Source organism: Rhipicephalus sanguineus, chromosome 4, assembly GCF_013339695.2.
Source record: "Rhipicephalus sanguineus isolate Rsan-2018 chromosome 4, BIME_Rsan_1.4, whole genome shotgun sequence".
In the NCBI taxonomy this organism is placed as follows: domain Eukaryota; kingdom Metazoa; phylum Arthropoda; class Arachnida; order Ixodida; family Ixodidae; genus Rhipicephalus; species Rhipicephalus sanguineus.
Genome location: NC_051179.1, coordinates 192,106,285 through 192,130,416, shown reverse-complemented (window position 1 = coordinate 192,130,416; position 24,132 = coordinate 192,106,285). Strand labels below are relative to the sequence as shown.

Sequence of the window (24,132 nt, the reverse complement as noted above, 5' to 3'; positions counted from 1 at the left end):
TAAACAAAGATACATCTATTCCCCCTCCCTTGACCCAAGTGAATCAGACAGTTAAGTTGCTTCTGCATACGTGTGAACACTTCTATTCGCATTTAGCCACCCCTTGGCTGGAAGTCTGTTTACAGTCGGGAGTTCGCACAAAACTCTTCGTCTCGTAGGCGTCACTTTCCCACAGGTCGCCTCAATGTTCTTTTGTCGTAGTGGCGGAGCAGGTTGGCTATTTTTCTTAAGAACTGATTAGAATTTCTGACCTTGGAGTAACGCCAGAAGAAATGTGCGTTACAATTTTTCAGTAACAGTAATGCATTACCTTTTTTGTAGGTAACATAGGGTGGCAATGGTTCCTTCTTTTTATGTTAGCGTAAAGAGTAAGATATTTAGTTATGGTGCCTATGACACTGAGTAATGCTACTGATCTCATCAGTTCTAGAAAATAGTAATGGCTACGGGTTGTTGGCAGGTTCTTATGCTGTGCCTTTGTCTCTTAGCCTTTCCACAAAGAAGGCTTCTTATAGTAGTGTTCTCTACCACTGGGCATTGCTTTGCTAATTTTGAATATTGTTCACAATCACTTGGAAGTGGATTGTATACAGTGTTCCCAATCCATTGAGCGTGTTTTATTCAAGAGGGAGAAAAAAAACGTGATGCAGTTTACTATGTGCAGGAGCTTTCTGCCTGGACAGTTAGCCTATATAGAGATAATTACACGTGCAAGAAGCTCACACGAATGCATGAAAATGTATGCAAAATGCAAAGGTTTAACTGATGCCAGCATTGACCATAACGGAAGGTGGCTGCAGATGACTGCTGCTGAATACCAGATGGCAAGGAATGCTCGTGTTTTACTATTAATTTTAGCTGATCTGAATTTAATTATCACATCCATCTTGATTTATGTGCAACTCGATTACAGCAACAGTGACAGCATGAGAACGTTGTGCCGTGAGAGCTACCAGGCTGCTCGTGTTTCAAAAGTGTGTGTACAAAATGCAGATTTGTTTTCAGGTTTGTAAGTTCGTTCTGTTTTTGTCTCCACTTATTTATGTGGATCATTTCATGGGAATTACTGGTGTGTGGCTAAAGTGATTGCACTTTTATTGCCGTAAATGCCTGCTTTGTCATGATTGCTAAGCATACCTACGTTTAAATCGTATCCACCACGGTCATAACTGTTTACAATATGCCTACCAACTGAATGCATGTTGATGTCCATTGCGAAGCTTTAGCTGCTTCACGCTACGAATGGCTTTTCAGAGGAAGACGAAGAGCTGGACATGCCATCGCAGCTGGATAAATGTGAGCTGCTGACGTGCTGAGGCTTCTGCATGTCAAGCTCGAGGACCTGTCCATGTGCAGCGAGCTCATTGGGAAGCACGGAGCGGCATTGCAGCGCTCACTGTCCGACTTGGAACAGCTCGATGCAGCAGCCGCGGGTGGAGGGCCAGAGCTAGCAGCACGTGTGCGTGCTGTGAATGAGCGCGCTACACTCTTCCGCATCACCTCCACTGCAATGATGAATGTAAGTGCACATTGGTTTTGCTAGCATTTAACCTATTAGCAGCGCTAAAACAGACCGCATGAATGGGGCAGAGTGGGCTCCTCACGTGGTCTGTTTCTTAGTTGTTCTGATGTCTCGAGTCAACCATAATAGCTAGCCCAGCTTTCTGCTTTAATTACTGTTCTTTCAATGCTGATTGGAAGCAAATTCAACTTTTTCTAAATTGGTATGATTATTCGCCTCAAGATCTTTGAGTGGCGCCCTCTCGCGTGTGACGTCAGAGAGAGGACTCAGGTGCCGCTCATAGTGTGCGCGCTCGCTAAGTGAAGGTTGCTCGGCGCTGCCGGCCAGTCTGCCCTACTCAAGTTATTGAAACATTAGCGGCCAAGTTCATAAATCAATTTGTACTGAATGTTCAAGCAATATGCCCAGTGAAATCGGACGGAGTTGCCGTCAGGAGCACGTTCAGTGTCATTTGCTCCTGGTGTTATCTGCTAACCATCAATGTGTACATGTGCACGTGTGGCGACGATTTCTTTTTGCCACTGTTCTATGGCCGTGGCACACTGAAAATGACTTTCCAGCCCATTTTCGATCACTGACTGCAGCGTTCGGGCTTCGGCTTCCGTGTCTGCGTTAAAGCGTAATATACGTATGCCGCGTGCTGCGAGCGTTCGTTTGCCAAGCCTGCTCCTTTGATTCACCTGCTTTGTTCGGAATTTTAAGCAAATGACAAACGACGGGTGATGTCATTCAAATAAATTAAATGGTCTTTACAGGCGACAACCTTTGATTAAATCCAAGTTTTCAGGAGCTGCCGTGTAAGCGCGTCGTGAGTACTTGAAGTTTAAACAAAAAATAAAAAGGTTGAGAGCACGTTTCAAAAGGGGATGCACGACGGTGATATGAAATATTGGTAGGTTATGCGGAGTTTTTTTTTTGCACCATATTTTAATTCCTACGTTAAATCGTTTGCCGACTCGTTTATGGTCGTTTGAAAGTATGCTGAACGCAATTAGTGTAATCATACTAATGTAGATAATTACAAAGGTTTCACATCAAAAATCGTAGTAAGATGTATTTGCAATAAAATAGTGTAAATCACACTCAACGGTCGACCCTTGATAGGGCATGATGCGGTCACTGTACTGAAAAGACTCGCGGGGTCCCTTATGCATTTGCCTAAGATGACGCGAAGATGAAAGCCATCTTCTTTTTCTTCAGTCGATGTATTGTACGTTCCCCGCCCCCCTCCGAATGCTTTCTGGACGTTAACGTGATCTTGCACTGCCTGCAGGATCGGAGACATTGCAAGCTTTCGACACAGCACCTGATTTTGCATTGCCTCCGTGATCGGTGGGCCGATCACGGAGGCAATGCAAAGTGACGATGTCATGTGATGATGTCATCGTGTGGCGTGACATTATGACGTAAAAGATATTGGCGATCTGGGATGTCATGATGACATCATAAGGGGACGTCATCATGTGATGATTTTTTGCATCACTCGTGTTGACGCTGCTGACTCGGGATGCCGACGGCCAATTTTCGCGTTCGATCAGGAATGCAAAGCCTTCACCTTAAAATATTCAATCTTGTTAGAGCGCTGTAAAGAATAGCAATAATGAGCCAAAGGGGCGAAAAGAATGGTGGGAAAGAGCTCTCTTTCTCCTCTTCCTGCACACATCCACCGATTTTTCCTGCTGTTTACCAAGCTGTACTATCGGTGCCAAATGAAACATGAACAGCGGAGCGCGTTTCCCAAGCATTAGGGACCATAGGTCGGCAAACAATGTGCAGCTCACTCAGACTCACTCATGAAATATATTTTTGCCTTTAGAGCTCACTTGGACTCAGACTCACCAGAATTTTCCTCAACCGGACTCACTCGGACTCAGGATCACTGAAATTTTTCTCAGCCGGACTCACTCGGACTCAGGCTCATCAAAATATTACTCGGACTCATTCAGACCCATGGCTCTATCTGAGTTAAGTGAGTCTGAGTGAGTCAACGCATGAGTCCATTAGCGTGTAATTGGTTTTTTCAACCATGGTGTCAATGCTCTTTCACACCAATATCTCGCATAATTGGTGCTCTACTTGGTGCCTTTTGATCTCGTATCTTCAAACATGAGTTATCAGTGGTTGCGATCCAGTAAGGACATTTTTATTGAAAGACGTGACTCACACGAGATATTTTTATCAAGCACTTCCTGTGAAAGAGTTTACGGAAGGGAGGTCAGCCTGCACCCCCCCCCCTCTCCGTAACTCACGCCTCCGATTAATAAATATTGATCTGGCGTATGAATGCTAGTACTTTGAAGTATGTTTGAGTCGATGGGAGTATAAACATGAGCCAACATAAGGCTGATAGTAATGCTGAGGCTGAGATAATAGAACCATAGGTCGGCAAAATAGTGTGGAGCTCAATCACTCTCTCAAGAAATATATTTTGCGCTTAGGGCTCAGTCGGACTCAGACTCACCAAAATTTTCCTGAACTGGACTCACTCGGACTCAGACTCACTGATATATTTCTCAATAGGACTCACTCAGACTCAGCCTCACCAAAATTTACTCACTCGGACTCACTCTGATTCAGACTCACAGCTTGATCTGAGTAAGTCTGAGTGAGTTGACTCATGAGTGAGTTTGCCGACCTATGTTAGGGACCGTCTAATGCGCGCCGTCCTGTCATCACCATTGACATGCACGCACACCCGATTAGGCAGCACTGCGCAATAGAAAGCATGAATGAGGCTCACGAGCGGCAAACCGCAAGAGCGTATCTATCTCTAATCATAAGGGTGCGAAGTGTACCACGCACACCACTGCTGGCGCTTCATTCAGAGCTGATAGTACTTGAAACAAGTTTTAATGTGCATCCAACTCGCCCAATCTATGCTAGTTATCTGCAGTAACCCGCTGGTCAATGAAGTTAGCAATTTTATTTTGTCGGCAAATGTTTTGTGTACACAGGTCCACAGACTAAGAAAGGGAAAATAGACAAGGAGCAACAATTCTATGCCACGTGTATTGATAACTATGTCATCCATGTCACCAATCGTGGCTATCTGATCTCGCGGTTGCACGTTGCTCCTTCCAACGCTTGTATGCGGCATCGGCGTCCAGCGGTGGCATCCGTTGGCAAAGTCGAATGGCTACAGGCTTTCGCCGAACACATTTTGGAATTTACAAAGCGTCCTTCAGTTTCTTTTCTGGCATCCCTTCATGCTCCTTGCAAAAGGCCCGCGTGCCTTTCAGTGCACGCGGGCTGATATCGCATGCACCTCCCGTGCGACGGACACGGTCGGCTCGTTTTATCTCTGCTTCAGCCGCATTCGTCGCCAGCGTTCGCGAGCTTTTACTTGTGGGTAGAACCAACGCCTCCCAAAGGCGCTTGTAGAACATAAGATGCGCGGGGTAATGTTATCAATTTAGACTTTATACGGAAAATGGCGCCAACGGCGACAGCAAAGTCCTGTCGAGAGTGTCCATATAATTGCTATCGCAATAAAAGAAAAAAAAATTGGCCGCGTATCTGCGTGCTTCGCTGCAAATGTCGTGTAAAGACGATAGAAGAGGCGCTGTGTGAGATATGGACGCCATCTGGCAATACGTCGGGAAACATGAGTGCTGTGTTGCGTGCTGGTAGTCCCGGCGCAGCAGCAGGCGAAGACCGGCGGTGACCAACGCGACCGGCGGGGACGCCAGCCAGCCCGAAAACGCGGTTTGGCGCGAAGCGCTGAAGCAGAGAAACGTCCGCACTCAACGAGTACTCTCCACACACTCTTTTATTTACACGTCGCCTGGGTAAAACAGGAACGCCAGAGCGGCGCCCACAACCGGCAGCCTGAAGGCCGCCCACAACGCTGCTTTTTCATTTTTTAAATATTTTTTTTCACCTTCTTGGCCTTCTCAAAACTAAAGTTTTTCAACACCAACCCATGGCATTCGTACAGTGCAATACAGAACCGAAACCGAAACACAACAATGAGCTCGTGCGAAGGGCACGGAGGAAGGCAAATTTCAGCGCAGTCCCATTTTCAGCTTTGTTGAAACAGCGCTCACTAGACGACGACGAAGTAAAAGAAGGCACAGGACAGGCAGCGCCTGTCCTGTGCCTTCTTTTACTTCGTCGTCGTCTAGTGAGCGCTGTTTCAACAAAGATGAACGCATACCAACTCGCTCAAGCTTCCATTCTTATGCATTTTCAGCTCAGCTCAAGAAACTAGGGTCCTTAAAATTACGTATGTATGCATTTTCTATTAAAGGAACACGCCACCTAATACTTACCTAGTGATGTTGCACCTCAGATATGCATGATATTTACTTTTTGATCGACAACGTTCACAAGTATGAACAGCCGTACCAGTTCAAGACGGCTGGCCTTTGGGCAAGTGGTTCAACTTTGGCCGAGTGGCTGAATCGAGGGACGTGCCGACAAACAGAAAGACAGACAGACAGAAAGACAGACCAAAATTTCTGCGTTTAAGTTCCCCAAGAAAGACTATCGTCTTTAAAAATTGAGTCATTCCGCTCTGTGAAGTGGATGACCAGTGCAGCTATTTAGCGCATGGCACAGAGTGACAAGGTGGAGACCAGTTTGGTATGTAAGGCCAGGTTGTTAATGGCCAGGCTGTTAATGCTCATTACGCAATATTGTCACGAGCGAAATAAGACAGACAGCGAGGTGTTGATGTCTTCCCCAGAACCAGACCAGCAACAACAACGTTCTCTTCTTCTTCCACTCGCGTGCATGTGCCACAGCGGATGGCTCATACAAGGTGGCATGTGGCATTACTCCCTCTCTCGGAAAAGCATCGTCTCGATGCTGGTTACGCGCACTAAAAAATGAGGAAAGAAAAAAAAACGTCACTATACAAACGAAACAATTGTGCCTGTAAGGCAAAATGAACATGCTGCCGTCACTGAAGAAGTAAATAGAGAAAGTGGGACACAACAAGAACAAGCAGAAAAGCAACAAAAAGAAAGAAGGTAAGTAGCCATTGCAGGGAAAGTCACTCTACGTTTGACTGACGACGCGAGAAATATGGCTTGAGCCTTAAAACATGAACCACATCAGTTTGTGGAAGCCGACGGGAACGTCTTGGGGTGCCTTCCGGGAGAACCTCGTAGGTTACGTCGCTGAGTCGGCGTAGAACCTTGTAGGAGCCGAAGTAGCGCCGCAGTAACTTCTCTGACCGGCCGCGCTGTCGGATGGGGGTCCACACCCAGACTTCATCGCCTGGTTTGAAGGTAACATCTCGATGCCGAAGATTGTAGCGACGTGCGTCTGCAGTTTGACAGCTCTCAATACGGGATCGGGCGAGTTGACGGGCCTCCTCGGCGCGTTGAGCGAATGTGGCAGCGTCCGTGTTAAAGAGTCCTTGGTTGTCGGGGAAGAGCATTGCATCGAGCATTGTAGTGACCTCTCGACCATGCACTAAGCGAAAAGGGGTGAAACCTGTACTTTCTTGCACCGCAGTGTTGTAAGCAAAAGTTACGTAAGGGAGGATATCATCCCAGTTCTTGTGGTCAATGGCCACATACATTGACAGCATGTCTGCAATGGTCTTGTTCAGCCGTTCAGTGAGTCCGTTTGTTTGGGGGTGATAAGCCGTGGTTTTGCGATGTTCTGTGCCACTGAGCCTCAAGACTTCCTGTAGCATCTCTGCGGTGAAAGCTGTTCCACGATCAGTAATTATATTATGACAGCTGGCGCTCCGTGACGGAGGACGATATTGTTGACGAAAAAGTGGGCGATGTCAGCTGCAGTAGCTTTGGGCAGGGCCTTTGTTTCGCAGTGTCGTGTTAAATAATCAGTGGCGACCACAATCCACCGATTTCCAGACGCAAACGTGGGGAATGATCCCAGCAAGTCCATGCCAACCTGATGAAATGGTGCTTTCGGTGTGGCGATTGGTTGTAACAGTCCCGCTGGTCGGACAGGTGGAGTCTTACGACGTTGACAGTCGCGACATGTGCAAACGTAATGCTTGACAGTCTTCGTGAGACGTGGCCAGTAATAGGAGGCTACCGAGGGTGTGAAATTTCGAGGAAGACTAGATCTGCGCCCTTACGGATAGTCAATTAGTGGGCTGAGCTCCAAGTTGTCGCGCTGTTGTTGAGTCAAGTTGGTTGCTGATACAGAGGAAAGGAAAAGTGTCGTCCTCATCAAGGTCTGCGTTGGCACTTCCGACTGGTGCACGTGAGAGACAGTCAGCATCGGTGTGTTTGCGTCCTGACTTGTGAATGATGGTAACGTCAAATTCTTGCAGCCGAAGGCTCCACCGTGCCAGACGACCTGAAGGGTCTTTGAGATTGGCGAGCCAGCATAGAGAATGGTGGTCACTAACTACTCTGAATGGGCGTCCGTACAAGTATGGTCGAAACTTTGTTATAGCCCAAACAACAGCTAAGCATTCTTTTTCTGTTGCAGAGTAGTTTTTCTCTGCTGATGATAATGTTCGGTTGGCATAGGCCATCACACGCTCTAGGCCATTTTGCTATTGAACCAATACAGCTCCAAGTCCGACGTTGCTGGCATCGGTGTGTAGCTCTGCGGCAGCGTTCTCGTCAAAGTGGCAGAGTACAGGGGGAGCCTGGAGATGGCTTCGCAGGGTATCAAAGGCATGCCGCTGTTCCTGACCCCAAACAAATGGTACGCCTTCTTTCGTGAGGTGGTTGAGGGGTTCAGCGATTTTGGAAAAACCTTTGACAAAGCGTCGGTAGTAAGCGCACAGTCCCAGGAATCGGTGTAGGTCGCGCTTGTTTGTTGGCACGGGAAATGCGGTGACAGCACTTGTTTTCTCAGGGTCTGGGCGGATACCAGCGTGGCTCACGATGTGACCAAGAAACTTGAGTTCCTCGTAGGCAAAATGACATTTCTCAGGTTTGAGGGAAAGTCCGGCTGTTCGAATCGCCTCAAGAACTGTCTGTAGGCGCTGGATGTGCTGTTCAAAGGTGTCCGAGAAGACCACCACGTTGTCTAGGTAGACAAGACATGATTGCCATTCGAGCCCAGAAAGAACCGTGTCCATCATTCTTTGAAAAGTAGCTGGCGCTGAGCATAAGCCGAAAGGAAGGACTTTGAACTCGTAGAGGCCGTCAGGAGTAATAAAAGCGGTCTTTTCGTGGTCACGCTCGTCAACTGCAATTTGCCAGTAGCCACTGCGTAGATCCATGGAAGAAAAGTATCGAGCGTTCCGTATATGGTCCAAGGAGTCATCTATTTGGGGTAAAGGATAAACGTCCTTCTTCGTGATCTTGTTCAACTTTCGATAATCAATGCAAAAGCGAAGGGTACCATCTTTTTTCTTCACCAACACAACAGGGGAAGCCCAGGGACTAGTCGATGGCTGGATGATATCGTCCTTGAGCATCTGCTGGACTTGCTGACGTATGGCGTCTTGTTCTTTTTGCGACACCCTGTAGGCATGTTGTCGAACAGGTCTCTCGGTAGGCTCGGTAGGCTCGGTGATGATACGATGCTTGGCAAGCGGCGTCTGTTTGACCTTCGAGGTTGTAGCGAAGCAATCTCGAAATGAATTGAGTATATCCAAAAGATGTGGCCGTTGTGCTAACGGTAGATCCTGGTTTACATCGAAAGTGCTTGCGAATGTCATGGCGGAATGGTCGCACGACGAAAGGGCAGCTAATGTTGAGGGACCCGAGACGTCGGCACTGTCTTCAAGGTATGCGATCGCGGTGCGCCTTGTAAGATGGCGATACTCCTCGCTGAAGTTCGTGACTAGTAGGCGAGCCTGTCTATTTCTGGGTTGAACAACACCTTGGGCAACGCCGATTTGTTGTGCAAGAAGGAGAGACAAATTTCCCACCGCGATTGCAGTGTCGGGGATGTCCTGCTCACATTCAATGCTGACAAAGAGGCTGCTACGAGGAGGCAGTCACAGATTCGGCGGACACGCGTAGGGCTGTCTTCGAGAATTCCCGCACGACACATCTTATGAAGTCTGCGAGGGCCTGCCTCTCGCTGTCAGACCCGATAGAGCATGCCGTGGCCATTATGTCATAGCGTTCGTACTGTGACGACCGCTGCTGGAGAGTACGTTCCATCGTGGTCGCCTCACTGATGAACTCGGCCACGGTCTTTGGTGAATTGCGTACTAGTCCGGCGAAGAGCTGTTCTTTAACCCCACGCATCAAATGCCGCACCTTCTTTTCCTCGGACATCGCAGGGTCGGCCCGCCTGAAGAGTCGAAGCATGTCCTCGACAAACATCGAAACTCTCTCGTTTGGTCGCTGGTTCCTAGACGACATGGCTTGTTCCGCTCTCTCCTTCCTTTCGGCGTTGCGGTACGCGTCGCGGAGCTGGCGGCTAAACTCTTGCCACGTCGCAAAGCAACCCTCGTGGTTCTCGTACCATGTTTTGGCAGAGTCTTCTAATGCGAAGTAAATCCTCCGCAGCTTGCGACCTTCATCCCATTCATTGATGCTGGCAACTCGATCAAAGTGGTCGAGCCAGTCATCAACATCCTCAAAAATGTCTCCGTGGAAAGACCGTGGTGTCTGCGGTGCATGAAAAACATGCGGGAGCGGAGAATAGGTGTCGTTGGTTTGACTCGCCTGGCTTATAGTCGAGGTTGTCATCTTGTCAAGTCTTGACAAGGGACCGAATTCGGGGGGTAGTCCTAGCAGGCAGCGGCTGCTGCTTGCTGTGGGAGCTGTGGCTGTCTCCAAGTTGCTAGGAGTCGCGGCTGGAGATTGGGAGCCAAGGTGCATGTACCCAGCACCTCCACCAGTGTCACGGGCGAAATAAGACAGACAGCCAGGTGTTGACATCTTCCCCAGAACCAGACCAGCAACAACAACGTTCTCTTCTTCTTCCACTCGCGTGCACGTGCCACAGCGGATGGCTCATACAAGGTGGCATGTGGCAATATTAATGCAAATGCCTAGATGCCTCATCAAACATGAAAATTGACCATCGGCGTTGGTGGCGTCAACATGAGTGATACAAAAAATCATCTCGTGATGACAACATAATTGCCAAAACTTGTGACATTGTCATCACGTCATACACCGTGACATCACATGATGACATCATCACTTGACATTGTCATTTTGTACTGCCTCCGTGATCGGTGCACCGATCAAGGAGGCAGTGCAAAACCACGTTAGGTGCAGAAAGCTTTCAGAGGAGGGTGGGGCAGGATCAATTGGCCGCGAGGAGTTACGGAGTCGCCCTGCCTCGATTGCGTGCTAGGTAGGATACCGCCGGCGTGCGCCCCATAGGTTTTGCTGTCGGCGCTCTACAAAAACACATCGCAGAAGCCCTCCAGGGCATTTCTGTAAGCACTGTCGAAAGGAACTGTGTTCTTTACTGTCAAAATAATCATTTTCGACGAACTGAAAGCGCAAGATAGTCTACAGTCGCTGTCTTTTAGCAGAAAACGAGTACCCGCTTCACGCGGTCACCGCATTGGAGACCCCTGAAACGGCCTCTTGCGTGAAAGGTTGTGACTCGCTGAGTGCAGACTATGTGAAATATCTCGTTAGAGTAGACTGCCTGTACAGTAAAATCTCGTTAATTCGACCCCCGTTAATTCGGAATTTCGGTTAATTCGGACGCGGCGTCTGGTCCCGTCCAAAATGTGCATTGTTCTATGGCTGAGAACTCTCATTAATTCGGACAGATTCGACCGCGCTTCGGTTAATTCGAACTCCCGACCGAGGTCGGGTCGAGACGGGGAAGCAGCAGCGGATACCGCCACGGCCGCGGTTCGGATATAATTCGGATTCGCAGCCGAAATCGACGGCGCATCTAACACTTCGAGATCGGATCATGGCCTCCGAGATTTAAAACGAGGTAACGAGATCGGATTATGGCCTCCGAGATTTAAAACGAGCTTTGCATCTCGGAGGCACATACACAATGAAAGGCAGTGCATCGCTACTGTCATCAGCAACAGGCAACATGGCGACGGTCCGTCCGCGTTATCAACGCGATCAGCCAGCCACTAGGGGCTTTAGCCACGAGTGGTGGATGATAAGAATAGCGTAGAATATGGCATAAGGCATCGTTCCGCGATAGCACCCCTGGTGTTCCGCAACGTGCGCGGTGAAGCGTTGTGCAGGCCTGGCGTTCCGGACTTTCCGCACGCCTTTCTACGTACGAGCCGTGCAACATTATCAACACTGACGAGACAGCGCTGTTCTTTAAGGCTCTGCCTGAGAAGACGATCGTGTTTAAGGGGGACCCGTGCGTCGGCGGGAAACGGAGTAGAGAGCGGGTGACGGTTCTTCTGGCTACGAACATGACCGGCACAGAGTAGCTGCCGCTGCTGGTGATCGGAAAGGCTGCGAAGCCAAGATGTTTTAAGAACATTAAGCAGCTGCCTGTCGACTACCGCTTTAATAGAAAGGCTTGGATGACGGCCGAAATATTTCAAGCGTGGCTGCGTCAGCTAGACCGCCGCTTTGCGGCACAGTGTGCGCGGACAGCCACCTTCAGGAACTTAGCAAAATTGTGATTTCCTTGCACGTTGCCTCCGCGAAGCAAACCGCGATCACCGACTTCTTTAAGAAATAAAAGTCTGGTGGTGGCGGAAACATTTTTCTAGTGTTTTGATCGTACTCGCGATAATTCGAACCCTCGGTTAATTCGGACATTCTCTCTGGTCCCGTGAAGTCCGAATTAACGGGGTTTTACTGTATAACCAAACAGAGCATAACAGAAAGAAGCCTCAAGCCAGTGATCACACGGGTTCTCGACGACTAACGGTGCCTCTGCATGTATGAGCGTCTGCATGTATGTTCGTACTGATGGTTTCGCTGTTGCTACGAGCGTGTTTTGGCACAGCACAGTGAACTTTAGGCCGCAAAATATGAGAATTTGTGAGTACACAAAGAACTACTGTTGCGCGGACGCTATCAGAGCAGTTCAAAAACAATTTCGTTACAACTACGGCTTCGGTGCGCATGGCAACTTTGTGATGTGCCATCCCGACGATTCAGTTTTTTTTTTCGCTCTAAATTCGTGTACGTTTCAATGTCATTTGACAAGTTGTCTCGCATTGCGTATTGATCGGTGTTCTCAGCGGGCAAATGCCGCTGCTTCTGTTTCTTTGTTCAGTGCATTCGTTTCGTTTGGTGCTCACACAAAACGTGAGCAAATGCGACACCTTTTTTTTATTTCTCCTTAATTAAAGTTCCCTTTGTATTCTAGTGAACTTGCCGCTCTCTGTCATCAACAAATTCATAGACCAAAGCTTCACCACTTCGAGATTGCTGGTGGAAGGAGAACCAGTCTACGAGACCGAGCATGTAGTAGCATGCAACGCCAAGGAAAAGAAAGAAAATGCAGTAACGTTTGCCGGACTTGTTCTGCAAACGTTGGCTGTGAACTAGGACCCTTATGAACTTGAAATAGCGGTGAATAAAACAGAAGTTATTGCAGCAACCAGCTGTCGCAAAACAGTATAGTAATTATTTGGCGAGTACCCCAGCAATTTTTGCAGCCGTGTCGTGTCTAACGCCAACAGGGTGGCATCTTTCCCACGTAAATAAATCAGGCTCCAAGAAAATACATGGGGTTGGAGAGGCCCGACGTGAGTTTGAGAGTGGCACAAATAAATTTGGACTTTTCAGCACATTGTGTTTGCGTCAGGGGAACGCAAGCTCGACTGAAAAAATGTTATCGCCGACATAAATGCAGCACACAGCCGCAGCATTTGACTCTCGCTAGTCCACCAGCAAACGTCGCGTAGCTTATGAAGGCGAAAACCCAAGATGCCTCTTCAAACGGGAAGATTGACCGTCGGCGGCGTCAAGACGAGTGACGCAAAAAATAATCGTCACGTGATGACGTCACAGATCTCCTAAATTTGTAACTTCATTATGACAACACCATGACGTGACATAATGTGATGTCACATGATGACGTATTCACATGACATGGTCCCTTTGCACTGCCTCCGTGATCGGTGGGCCGATCACGGCGGCAATGCAAAACTTATGTAGCTTATGAAGGCGAAAGCCCTAGATGCCTCATCAAATGGGAAGATTGTCCATCGGCGTCCCGCGTCGGCGGTATCAACACGAGTGATGCAAAAAATAATCGTCACGTGATGGTGTCACCATATGACGTCATCATGACGTCACAGATCGCCAAAATATGTAGCATCATTATGACGTCACATAACGTGACATCACATGATGAGGTATTCACACGTCATGGTCGCTTTGCATTGCCTCTGTGATCGGTCACGGAAGCCGTGCAAAACCGCGTTAGGTGCAGAACGCTTTTGGAGGGGTGTGTGGGAGAATCAGTACGACTACTGACAAGAAGAAGAAGATGGCTTTCGCCTTCTAGTCATCTTTAGCGAATGCGTAAGAGACCCTGTGAGTTTTTTCATTCAATGTATCTAAACAATGACTTGCGCATCTGCAGCCGATTTTGTGGACGCTGAGCACGGGGCCGACGATCAAGAGGTCGCACGGGAGGGTTCTGAGATGGTATCGCACATGGTAAAAGGTAGCGCCTTTTCCACCCTGTGGCAGACAAGCATCATTTGCCGGCGGGAGCGCACGCGAGCCATCGTCTCAGTGCGCGCTGTCTGCTACTCACCGAACATTGCAGGCCCGGCGCAGTAATGAAAGTCTTCGTCGCGGAAGTGCTTGTTGCACACAAGACTCGTAGCCGATGGCTACTTGCCGGTTCTTAGCTTTACAACCAATGCTTCACGCAGTTTCTTGTCCCGCGGTTACCAGTGCAGGCTGACACTGCGCTCCGTTGCGTCAGCGCGGCATTGCGGCACTGAGCGGTAGAGCCCCATGTTCGTCGCCTTCAGAGGCAGCCACTCTATTACAATGGTTTCAGTTGAGTAGAAAATGAAAGAAAACTTCCGAATTTGAACAGACCACAGCGCATGTGGGACTTGAAACTCGTTTTCAAAGTACGCGGCAGTGCTCCACGAGCAGCCGACGCGGCCGCTGAGACCACATGATCCTGCCAAGCACGTCACGCCGATGGTGGCGCTGGCGTTTCCAGTGGTGGGCCTCGAGGCCAATGCGTAGAGTGAGAAGAAAAACAAGATGGCTTTCGCCTTCGAGTTGTCTTAGCCGAATGCATGCACGAGCCTGTGAGTTTTCTTTTTCTTTTTTAAAGATTTTTTTGCACTGCTCTCTGCAGGGCATTAGGGGGTTTTTGGCGTACAAACGGAAATGTCCTAGCCATGTATAGCTTCGTTGTAAAAGGAAAACGACGCTCGTTAAATCATGTAGTCCAACACTGAGCACACTTTCTGATACTTTCGCGGAAGCTCGACTTCAAGCAGATCTCCATCTTCCAGGCATCCCAGTGCATGCGTAAATGGTAGTCTGGAAGTGCTGCGAGAATTCTTACTACAGCACAGAGGGGCCTCAGAGAGAGGGAAGGGAGTGTCGAAAGAGGTTGGGTTTTTGAGGCTAGCTATGTGACGTCATGTAGCGCCCAGCAATGATATCGATCCAGAAGGAAAAGAACCTGGCTTTCACCTTGGAGTAGTCTTAGGCGAATGCATTAACCCATATATGCCCAGTGTCCTACATGTAGGACGCTTCTTTGATGTGCTTTAAAATCGCTACTTCTTTAGGTGTAGACTGGAGCCATTCATAGCAAATGACATGTGCTATAGCCTTCACTTTGCTTGCCCTTAATACGCACGGACTACTTCATCTGAGTGAACGTGTACTCTGTACGGGAGAGGCCCTCGAGCGGAGGATAGCCTAAGTTATGACGCTTTCTTTTTCTTCAAATTATTGCAAAAATCCCGCCATTTCACCCTTCGTGATAAAGGTACTTTGGTAGCAGTGACCATACTACTGCCCGCAATTGCAAATACACAGCTTGAGCTCAGTGCCACGAGAAAAAAACTGTGCAAAAAGCGCTGCAAAGCTGTGTTGCACTTATCTGACAGTAAATAAATATTTTGTACATTTTGTTGTGGGCACAAGTCTCCTATTTGTGAATAAAAATATTTGTTTGCTGAATTTTTCTGAGTATGGGCATATATGGGTTAAAGAAAGTATGACTCGTTGGCATTGGGCATTGTTGTACGTCACGGCGTTTGTCTACCACGTTTCCTGAATACATGTATTTAGAGTGTGCTTTCATAATCTACAATTTCATTGATCATAGTATTGTTTATTTGTTGGTGTCGAAAATAATCACTGAAAAGGTTGTTTCAGAGCACTCAGCTGCATGGCGCCCTTATTTTTGCATTATCCATTGAAATATGGAGTGCTCTTGAGCTGATTTTCTCCACGAGATTTGCAATGAATCAAAATATTTCTAGCTCTTCATAAGAGCCCCATAATAATTATTCGGGTGCTGGAATGTGAATGCAACTTGCTTTTCCATTGTACCCCAGGATGTGAAATTAGCTGCATCAGAGTGCTCCCATATGCAAAAATTACCTCTTCCAAAGTGCTCCAAGGTGGAAATTTTTGCTGCTCCGAAGTGCTCCAAAAGGAAATTTTTGCTGCTCCAAAAATTACTCCAAATCAGAAGTCCTCGGTAGCATCACTGTAATCTTGTCACAATAGAAATGCACTCACGGAATAATACTTGAAATTAATGTCATGCACTTGAAACACTTTGTATTGACTGCAAGCTTTAATAGTATAAAGTCTTTCACTCAGACAAGTTGGAAGGTAAGTTGGGTATTTGCTATTGGTATCAGCACGTGTTCATGAAGCACATTCACTTCTTTCATTTACTTTTCTGCACCATTTGGCGTCAGGTACATGTTTCGAATGGTTATATTATATGTGCTTTCTGAGTATGGTATTCACTAAATAAAGTCAAGCACTAAAGAAAATGGAGTTGGTAAAATTGGCACTTCGTTATATTAAATTTAACCTGTTATGCTAGATACATTCGCCGACTATTTAGTATGGGCTGCAATATATTGTCCAGGTAACTAAATGGTCAAAAAAATTAATTTCAATTAAAAGGATCATTTTTATCAAATGTGGGATTGAGCAACCACATTTACAGCTTTGTTGACAGTGGCCTCCTCGCATAGAATAATGGGGAAACCTAAAAGAAATGCAGGGATTGGTATAAGCGAAGCGTCCAGTTTGCCATCATGTGTTGCCAAACAAACCTCAGGTCTCCAAAACGGTCCTACATTGGATGCTATATTCACCAAACTAAATCACTGCTCTCCACACAGTCCTATAAACAGAGCATCAAAAACGAAGGACTCTGCAAAAATGTTAAGTCGTAAAATTGCATTCAAGTGAGGCACCAACCTAAGTTGCAGGAACTTCGTTCTTGGCCACCTCATTTTGCGTTTTGTGACATCACATGGGTCGTGTAAGAAAATTTTTTGGTGTCCGATGCACCATTGGAAATGTGTGTTGCTGTCACACGTTAATCCGACAGAAGTGTTCTAGGTGGGTTTTATTACAGAAACATCTGCGCAGTTTTATGGAGGTGGTGCTATGGTTAAGTACAAGTAGCATGGAAATACTGGCGAAGAAAATTGGCTGCGCACAAACTGGACAAGGATGCATAAGACATACAGATGCAAACTTTCAACTATGTCTAAATATAAGATAAAAATGCAAAAAAAGACGGGATGGGTGCTCACTGCTAACCTTCATTGTCTTAAAGTAAACGCAGAGCACAAAAAGACAGGACAAGATCTCTCTCTTGTCCGGTCTTTTTCGCGCTCTGCTTTTTTTTTTTTTAAACAATGAACTGGCCCAGCAAAGCATTCAATTAGTATATCTAAATACTTTGATAAGATTGGTTTTCTCTAGGATGCTTAACATACAGGGATCCAGGTCCACTAAAAATATGTTGCACAAGGCAGGTGCCACATGGGACCCAATGCAAATCCCTTGTCGCTGCAGATAAAACCCATTCTCAATAAACCCATTCTGCAGATAAGCATGTCAGTCTCTTCTGCATCCTTGTCTAGTTCGTCCTCAACCAATTTTACTTGCAAGTATGAACTCGCCCGGCAGAAAGTGTGATTGAAGCTTGGAAATATCCTCTTGTCGAAAAGTAGTTGCATAGGCAGAGTTGTCCCTTAAGATGTGATGGCATGTGCGCAGGCATGCAACGAGTATGTCCAGCTGGCACAGAGCCAGGGCCGCAAGTGGGTGCGTATGCTGCAACACGAGCACGAGCAGTGCCTCCGCCTCCAGGAGATGGTCGAGCAGCTTGCCAAGCAGCATTCGTCACTCGAGCGTGCAGCGCAGGAGGCCAGTGCACCTTCCTCAGGTGGGGGGGCAGCCACTCACTCGGACGACGAAGAGTTCTTCGATGCGCCTGAGCACTCGCCCACAGGTGCCACGGGTCTCGAGCACCGTTTTCTCGTTTCGATGCCGTCGAGTGAGTCGGCATCGCGAATGAAACATCGCCGCTCGGCCAGTGGACTGAGCGGCCTTTCCGACTCTCGAAACTCTGACTCTGACTCGGAGCTGGAGCCCCTGTCGTCCCCGCCGCCCCTGCCAGCCGTATCGTCATCTGGTGGCGGTAGTGACCCGCCACCGGTTGTCGATCCACCATATTCTGAAGGCAATGGCATGGCTGTACTGCCCTCTGCCGAGGGTGGTGGCAGTGTCCGGAAACGACGCACTCGCATTCCAGAAAAGCCATCGTGCAGCCTTTCACTCTGGTCCATCATGAAGAACTGCATCGGCAAGGAGCTCACCAAGATCCCAATGCCTGTGAGTGCTCTGCTGTTGATTCGTGGCCCTGTAAGGAATGTGAAGAAAAGGGCAGGTAGTTTCTTTAGCTTTTTGCCTTTAGTTTTGACTGTAAGGCCACTGATTGACCTCCTGAAACCATGCTGGCTAGGTGTTAGCACTGATTCTCGTTCAACAAAACTGATGATCAATTTCACGGTGAATTGTGCAAAAGCTATATTAACAGAACTTGAAAGGGATATTGGCAAGAGTTTGCAAACACTTTCAGCATGGTCAGAAAACGCTGCCGATCGGTAGTCGAGGCTCCCGAGAACACGTGAGCCAATCATGGTAGTGCAGCACGTGGCCTGGAATTTCCAATTACTTTTCGAAGTCAGCTAGAAATCATCCCCTCTTCTTTTTACAAATGATGCCATTACCCAAGTGACTGCACCGGATATCCGAATTCATGGCCATTGGCTGATTTGAGCCTTGTGGGCTGCGTAGCTACCGTGGTTGTCGTGAGAGGCCGCCACGTGGCCACATGCGTGCTCGCGATCACACTAAAAGCAAGGCGCATGTTTAAAGAAAAAAACAGAATAAATGCTCAAGGTCATGACACTTGCGTCACATTTCTTCTTTCCCCTGTGACATCTCTCCCTGCTTAACTTCCAGTGTGCTCGTCGCTGCAAGAGAAGAAAGCACTTGAAGCGTGCAACAAATATCTGTAACTCTGCTCTTTCGCAATTCCAAAATCACCGAGGTTGCACCGAGAATACGCTTGGTAAGCCAGAAAATGTGCAAAAGGTAAATGTGGGTGGCGACGCCACTTTGAAATTCCCGTACCAAACGCCGTGACGTCATAGATTTTGACGGCGTCTGCTAGGATTTACGTACTAGTTCCTAATCGGTAAATGTCAAGTACATTGTCCTCAGAGGAGGCCATAGACTTAACACCAAGTTTCAGGAAATTTCGTTGAGCCAGTGTAACTAAAACGCAAAAAATGCACTTTGAAATCCATGATGTCACGTGCGGAAATTTCAGCAGCGAAATTTGAAAATTAGACGTTTCACATCGATTTTCTGCTCTATTAAAAACTTTTGATAGTGAAATTAACATTTGAGTTCAGACTAGTGTGTCAATCTAAACCAAGTCTCAACCAATTCATTGTTTCAATTTAGTGTCCCTTTAATATAAATAAAAATACCCCATTACATTCAGTGCTGTATTTGCAGAGCATTGTGCTTACCGCTGTGACTGTTTCACCTGCTGTGATTTCAACATGTAAAGATCAGATGTTCACTCTGCCTGTCGACCTTGTGTTTTTCCTTATTCTAGGAAAAACATAAACGTCTCCTGGGAGTAAATCTCGGTGATACAATCATGGCTCGTACGAATTTTGGGGTTATTCGAATTTTTTTGTGGTCCCGGCCGAGGCCCATTGGATAGCAATGTGCTAGAGCATGGGTTCTCAAACTGAGTTCCACCAAACCCAGGGATTTCTGTGGAGGGTGGTCTAGGGTTTCGTGAGCGGCCAGAACACGCGTAATCGACCCACTCCTGTTTTACCCCCATTAGCACCTCATTTATTGACTTTAGCTAGAAAATTTGCACTGTGTTTTGCATTTAACAAAGCCATCCCACAGTGCATCTTTACACCGGGAGTCTTCAGGTAGCAAGAGACACGCACGGTAGCAGCACTAAAGTCTCATTGTCTAGTGTGCACCATGAAACTTGCATGATTTGCGGACCTGCGGTGACAGCGCGTGGAGTGCTGGCAATTGATGCTCGTGAGCGCAGTTTGTAATACGTGTGCAGGAATCACTCTGCAAACGGAGATACGGAAGATGATATTAACGGTTCAAATGTCATTAACGGTCACGCAGGGCATGTTATTCATGGCAAGCTGGCACTCACCTGGCACAGTTTCTATACACGCTAATTTTTCACCGCACTACATCTGTTTCACAATCAAAACATGCATCGAGCACCTCGATTCACGCAATAGGCATCGCTTCGTGTCTCCTATGGGCTCTATGAGCATTTAGGCTTAGCGTTATGTGCGGTATATCACAGCCATTTTGCAGTGCGACTGGTGCATAGTTTCATTTTGTTTTGCGAAAAATAAAACAAGCTTTTGTATGTCCAGCATATTGCGTGGATTGGTACAGGGAGGGTAGGAATTGCAAGTGCCACATCAACAGCGATGGCCTTTGATATTGCTGTAGTTGCGCACATCGGGAAGTGTCATCGCCTACCTATGCACCCCCTCCTCCCCACCCCCCAACTCTTTATTTTCCTGGTGCGGATAGTCCTTGAAAAAGTTACGGGCTCTGTGGTACCCTGGAAAAGCTGTTGGGTTTCCTCAAGACAGGATAGTTAGAGAACCTCTGTGCTAGAGAACGGTTGTTGTAAAATGACTTTCGCCCTGATTTGTTTGATACAAATGTGCTCTGTCCTGCAAATACAAACAAGTGCTGCCCACGTGGCCGCAGAAGTGACGGCAATTGCACGTGGGTGCAAGGAACTCAAGCATGGGCATGCGTACCCCACTGCCGGTTTGGTGGGTTGTCAGCATCACCCATCATGTTGTAACCTTAGTGCGCTGGTACGCATGAATCTTGGAGGCCCCAGTGCGGCTTTGTGTGCGTTTGCTTTTAGATCACAGATGGCGCTGACTTCTTTATTTTTTTTTCGAGACATTGGCACTTACTGCTATGCTCGAAGCCATGTTGGTCTCTCTTTACGTCTGCTTGCCATGTCGAAGCAAGCTATGTCTTGCAATTGGACATAATACGTAAGGTGGGCACTTGGATTCAAATGAAAGCGAATGTACATGGCACGCTCGCCAACTCTCCCGATTAGCTTGGGAGACATTTCGAGCAGTTTTTCCAGTTGTACAGGCACTGCCATAAATCTAAAAAAAAAAACAGCATTAACTGGTTAACAACATGAAAAGACAATAGTAGTAACAAAGGACAGCGGTTGTGAGATTTCAAGACCTTGGTCTGTCGTGGGCAGAACTCTTTTTAAGTTTCACTTTCGTCACAGTACACTGGTGTCATGTAAAAAAGCGCACCAAGATCGGAAAGGGTCTACTTGCTGTCACAGAAGGCAGCACATTTTGTTCCTTAAAGGGACACTAAAGGCAAATATTAAGTCGACGTTGATTGTTGAAATAGCGGTCCAGAAACCTCGTAGTGCTACTTTTATGCCAAGGAAGTGCTTATTTTGAAATAAAATCAAGTCTTAGTGGTCCGCATCGCGTTAGCGCAGTTCAAATCACCCACCTGAAATCCGACTTTCATACGTCACTGCTGCCGTGCCCAACGTTGCCCGCCTTTACTGCACGGCCGCCGACACTAGTAGCAGCAGAGCGAAAGTAGCGGGACCCACAGCAGCAGCTACGGCCATTGAAGCTTGCTGCAATCGCCTTAATGGATGTGGACGGAGAACTTGACAATGAGACATTGGCTCACGACGCTGGGCTGCAATTCAGCGACTTGAGCCCCGATGAACGCGGTATGCTGCTGAGGGCTCATAGTGCCAGCGTCGTTGCATGCGGCATTTTGTCGAACTTTCTGTCGGAGCGACTTTCACGAGCGCGCAAAACACACGCGGCAGTACGCGATCCCGAAACTACCACTCGTTCGCTCGATGCGTTGTTCACTCGGCGTTCCACATGTTCAGTGGGAACAAAAATGGGCCACTTTTTAGTGCGCGTCTCAAGGGTAGCTTTCAAACTGAAAGAAAATGTAGGAGCGTTGCTTTAAAGGGACACTAAAGGCAAATATTAAGTCGACGTTGATTGTTGAAATAGCGGTCCAGAAACCTCGTAGTGCTACTTTTATGCCAAGGAAGTGCTTATTTTGAAATAAAATCACGTTTTAGTGGTCCGCATCGCGTTAGCACACTTGAAATTACCCGCCTGAAAGCGGTATTTCACACGTCACTGTTGCCATGCCCAACATTGCCAACCTTTACTGCGCGGCGGCGTGCACAAGTGAGGTCGGTGAAAAAGAAGTCCAAAATCATGCTAAAACGGCGCAATTCACGGTGTCGTATCTCGTCTTTTCTGCCACCGAGCGCCGCCACCTTAACGTCGTTTCAAAGCTCAAAGTTCCGCCTTTTCGTTCCCACCTTTCTCGCTTATGATCACTTCAGAGAAGAAGCGCAAGCAGCAAAAGAATCGGAGGGCGTTCTCACAATCCTTGCAGTGTACCCGTCGCTTCTATTGGCGGAGCGTGCGACACCGGTGAGATAAGCTTTTCTACTGGTTGTTGCCAGCTCGCTGCTTGATCGCTCCGCGGCTGTAAGCATATGAATTGCCGCTGTTCTAAAGGTGACGCGTGTATGGGAAGCAAAGTGCAAGCCTCTTCAGTTTCGTATGGAGGAAAACGGGGGACGGTATCGCATGGATCGGGCGAGCCAGTGATTAGATTGGGGCGTACCGACTGGGTTGTCGGCACGTACTGTTGTCCCTTGCCGGGACGGTAATAAAGTGACAGCGATGTAAACCATAGCGCTTTATCATCAAAAAGCTTACTACATATCAGATGAAGCGGCGAGTGCCGTTTTACCGGCTTTACTTCGGAGACGATCTGCCGAAGCTTGCTCTCACGCCACGCCGCTGAGACCTGAGCTTCATGCGTGCGCTCTCCTGGTCCCGTTTCGATAAAACGAGCGTCTAATGTCCCCACTAGTGGAAGAGCATTCTGGTTTCACTTAGAATAGTTAATAATATGAGAAAATGCGTCTGCAGTATAGTTCGGTGCGAAGGTCGCCGTCAGCTTCGGACTGCCGAGAAGGCATCGGCTCTGCGGTGCGGGTGCGGTTTATCGTGCAAGGAAATGTACCTTTAGGCGTAAGTAGTTCACAGGGGTGATCGCAAAGCTTCACCAAACTAATACACCACTATTTAGGCCACGTGGTGACACATTCCGTGGCCTCAAAGGTAGCGATACAGTCGAACATGTCCAAATGTTTGCATGCAGCCTCGTGCTCTAGTGTTCCAGGGGGCTGCACAAAAGCGTCTGCAGTAAATGATAAAGGGTAATAAACTTCCTAAATCAGGCCAAATTAAGAGCTGTCTGTGATGTTGTTGCAGCCCTAAGAAACAATAAATAAAATGCATGCCAGTTCTTTTTTGCTGCATACTTTGGGCATACTAGTTTTCAATGTTTCTTTGGTGATACAACTATTTTTCTTGACCCCGTGAGATTCATGGCACTGAATTTTTGCTGTACATATACTTACTTTTGCTGCTTCAAGCAACTTGAAACACCATTTTTAATGCTCTTAAACTGCTTCAAAAAAGCTTTTATTTTGCTAAAAAAGTTGCTTGAAATCCAAGCTGGCCTCCCCACCACTGGTGACTACTAGGCTTGTGCAAATATTCGAGCACTTCGAATATTCGAACAAATATTGCAGTATATTCGAATTCGCTTCGATTCGAACTTAAATTATTGGAAATTTCAAAGTATTCAAAATGAGCGAATAGGTGTATATTAAACTCTAGCAGGGACAGTTGGGCGAGTTGGTGCAAGATAATGTTTGAAAAAAGCGTTGTTCTGTCTCCTTCCTGCCTGTGTGTTGTGGTTTTTTCGCGCATTTTTCAAACATGAAGGTGTATATTAGTCCGCATGTAACCTCCCTGTAAAGGTGGTTTCACTGCAGTGAAGAGGTGCTATACCGTGAATACACCTTTCCAGGGAAAATCCGCACTGCCGCGAAATCCCACTTCAAGGTTAAATTAACATATTACTGTCACACCGATTCATCATTTTTTAAGTTTAAAAGCTTGTTATACCGGCTTATGTGCTCCAAGTATAGTAAATTTTAAAACTTAACGTATTTTGCGTTATTGCTAGCATTCCACCGAAAGTAAAAGCCTGCTACTATTCAAAGTTGCTTCCACTTCCTATGAACCAAAAAGAATGACATTTGCACATGCCTTGTTTCAGTTAAAAAAAAATATTGTTAAAAAA

The 24,132-nt window shown here is 47.3% G+C and overlaps 1 protein-coding gene across 1 annotated transcript in view; it reads left to right on the top strand.

Annotated features, from left to right (window-relative positions):
• The window catches only part of LOC119390982 (oxysterol-binding protein 1-like), a 113,432-nt gene that overhangs the window by 9,628 nt on the left and 79,672 nt on the right, over nucleotides 1–24,132 (top strand). The window contains 3 exon segments of the mRNA XM_049415006.1: nucleotides 1,255–1,308; nucleotides 1,311–1,519; nucleotides 17,569–18,186. Coding sequence (XP_049270963.1) covers nucleotides 1,255–1,308; nucleotides 1,311–1,519; nucleotides 17,569–18,186 — 881 coding nt within the window.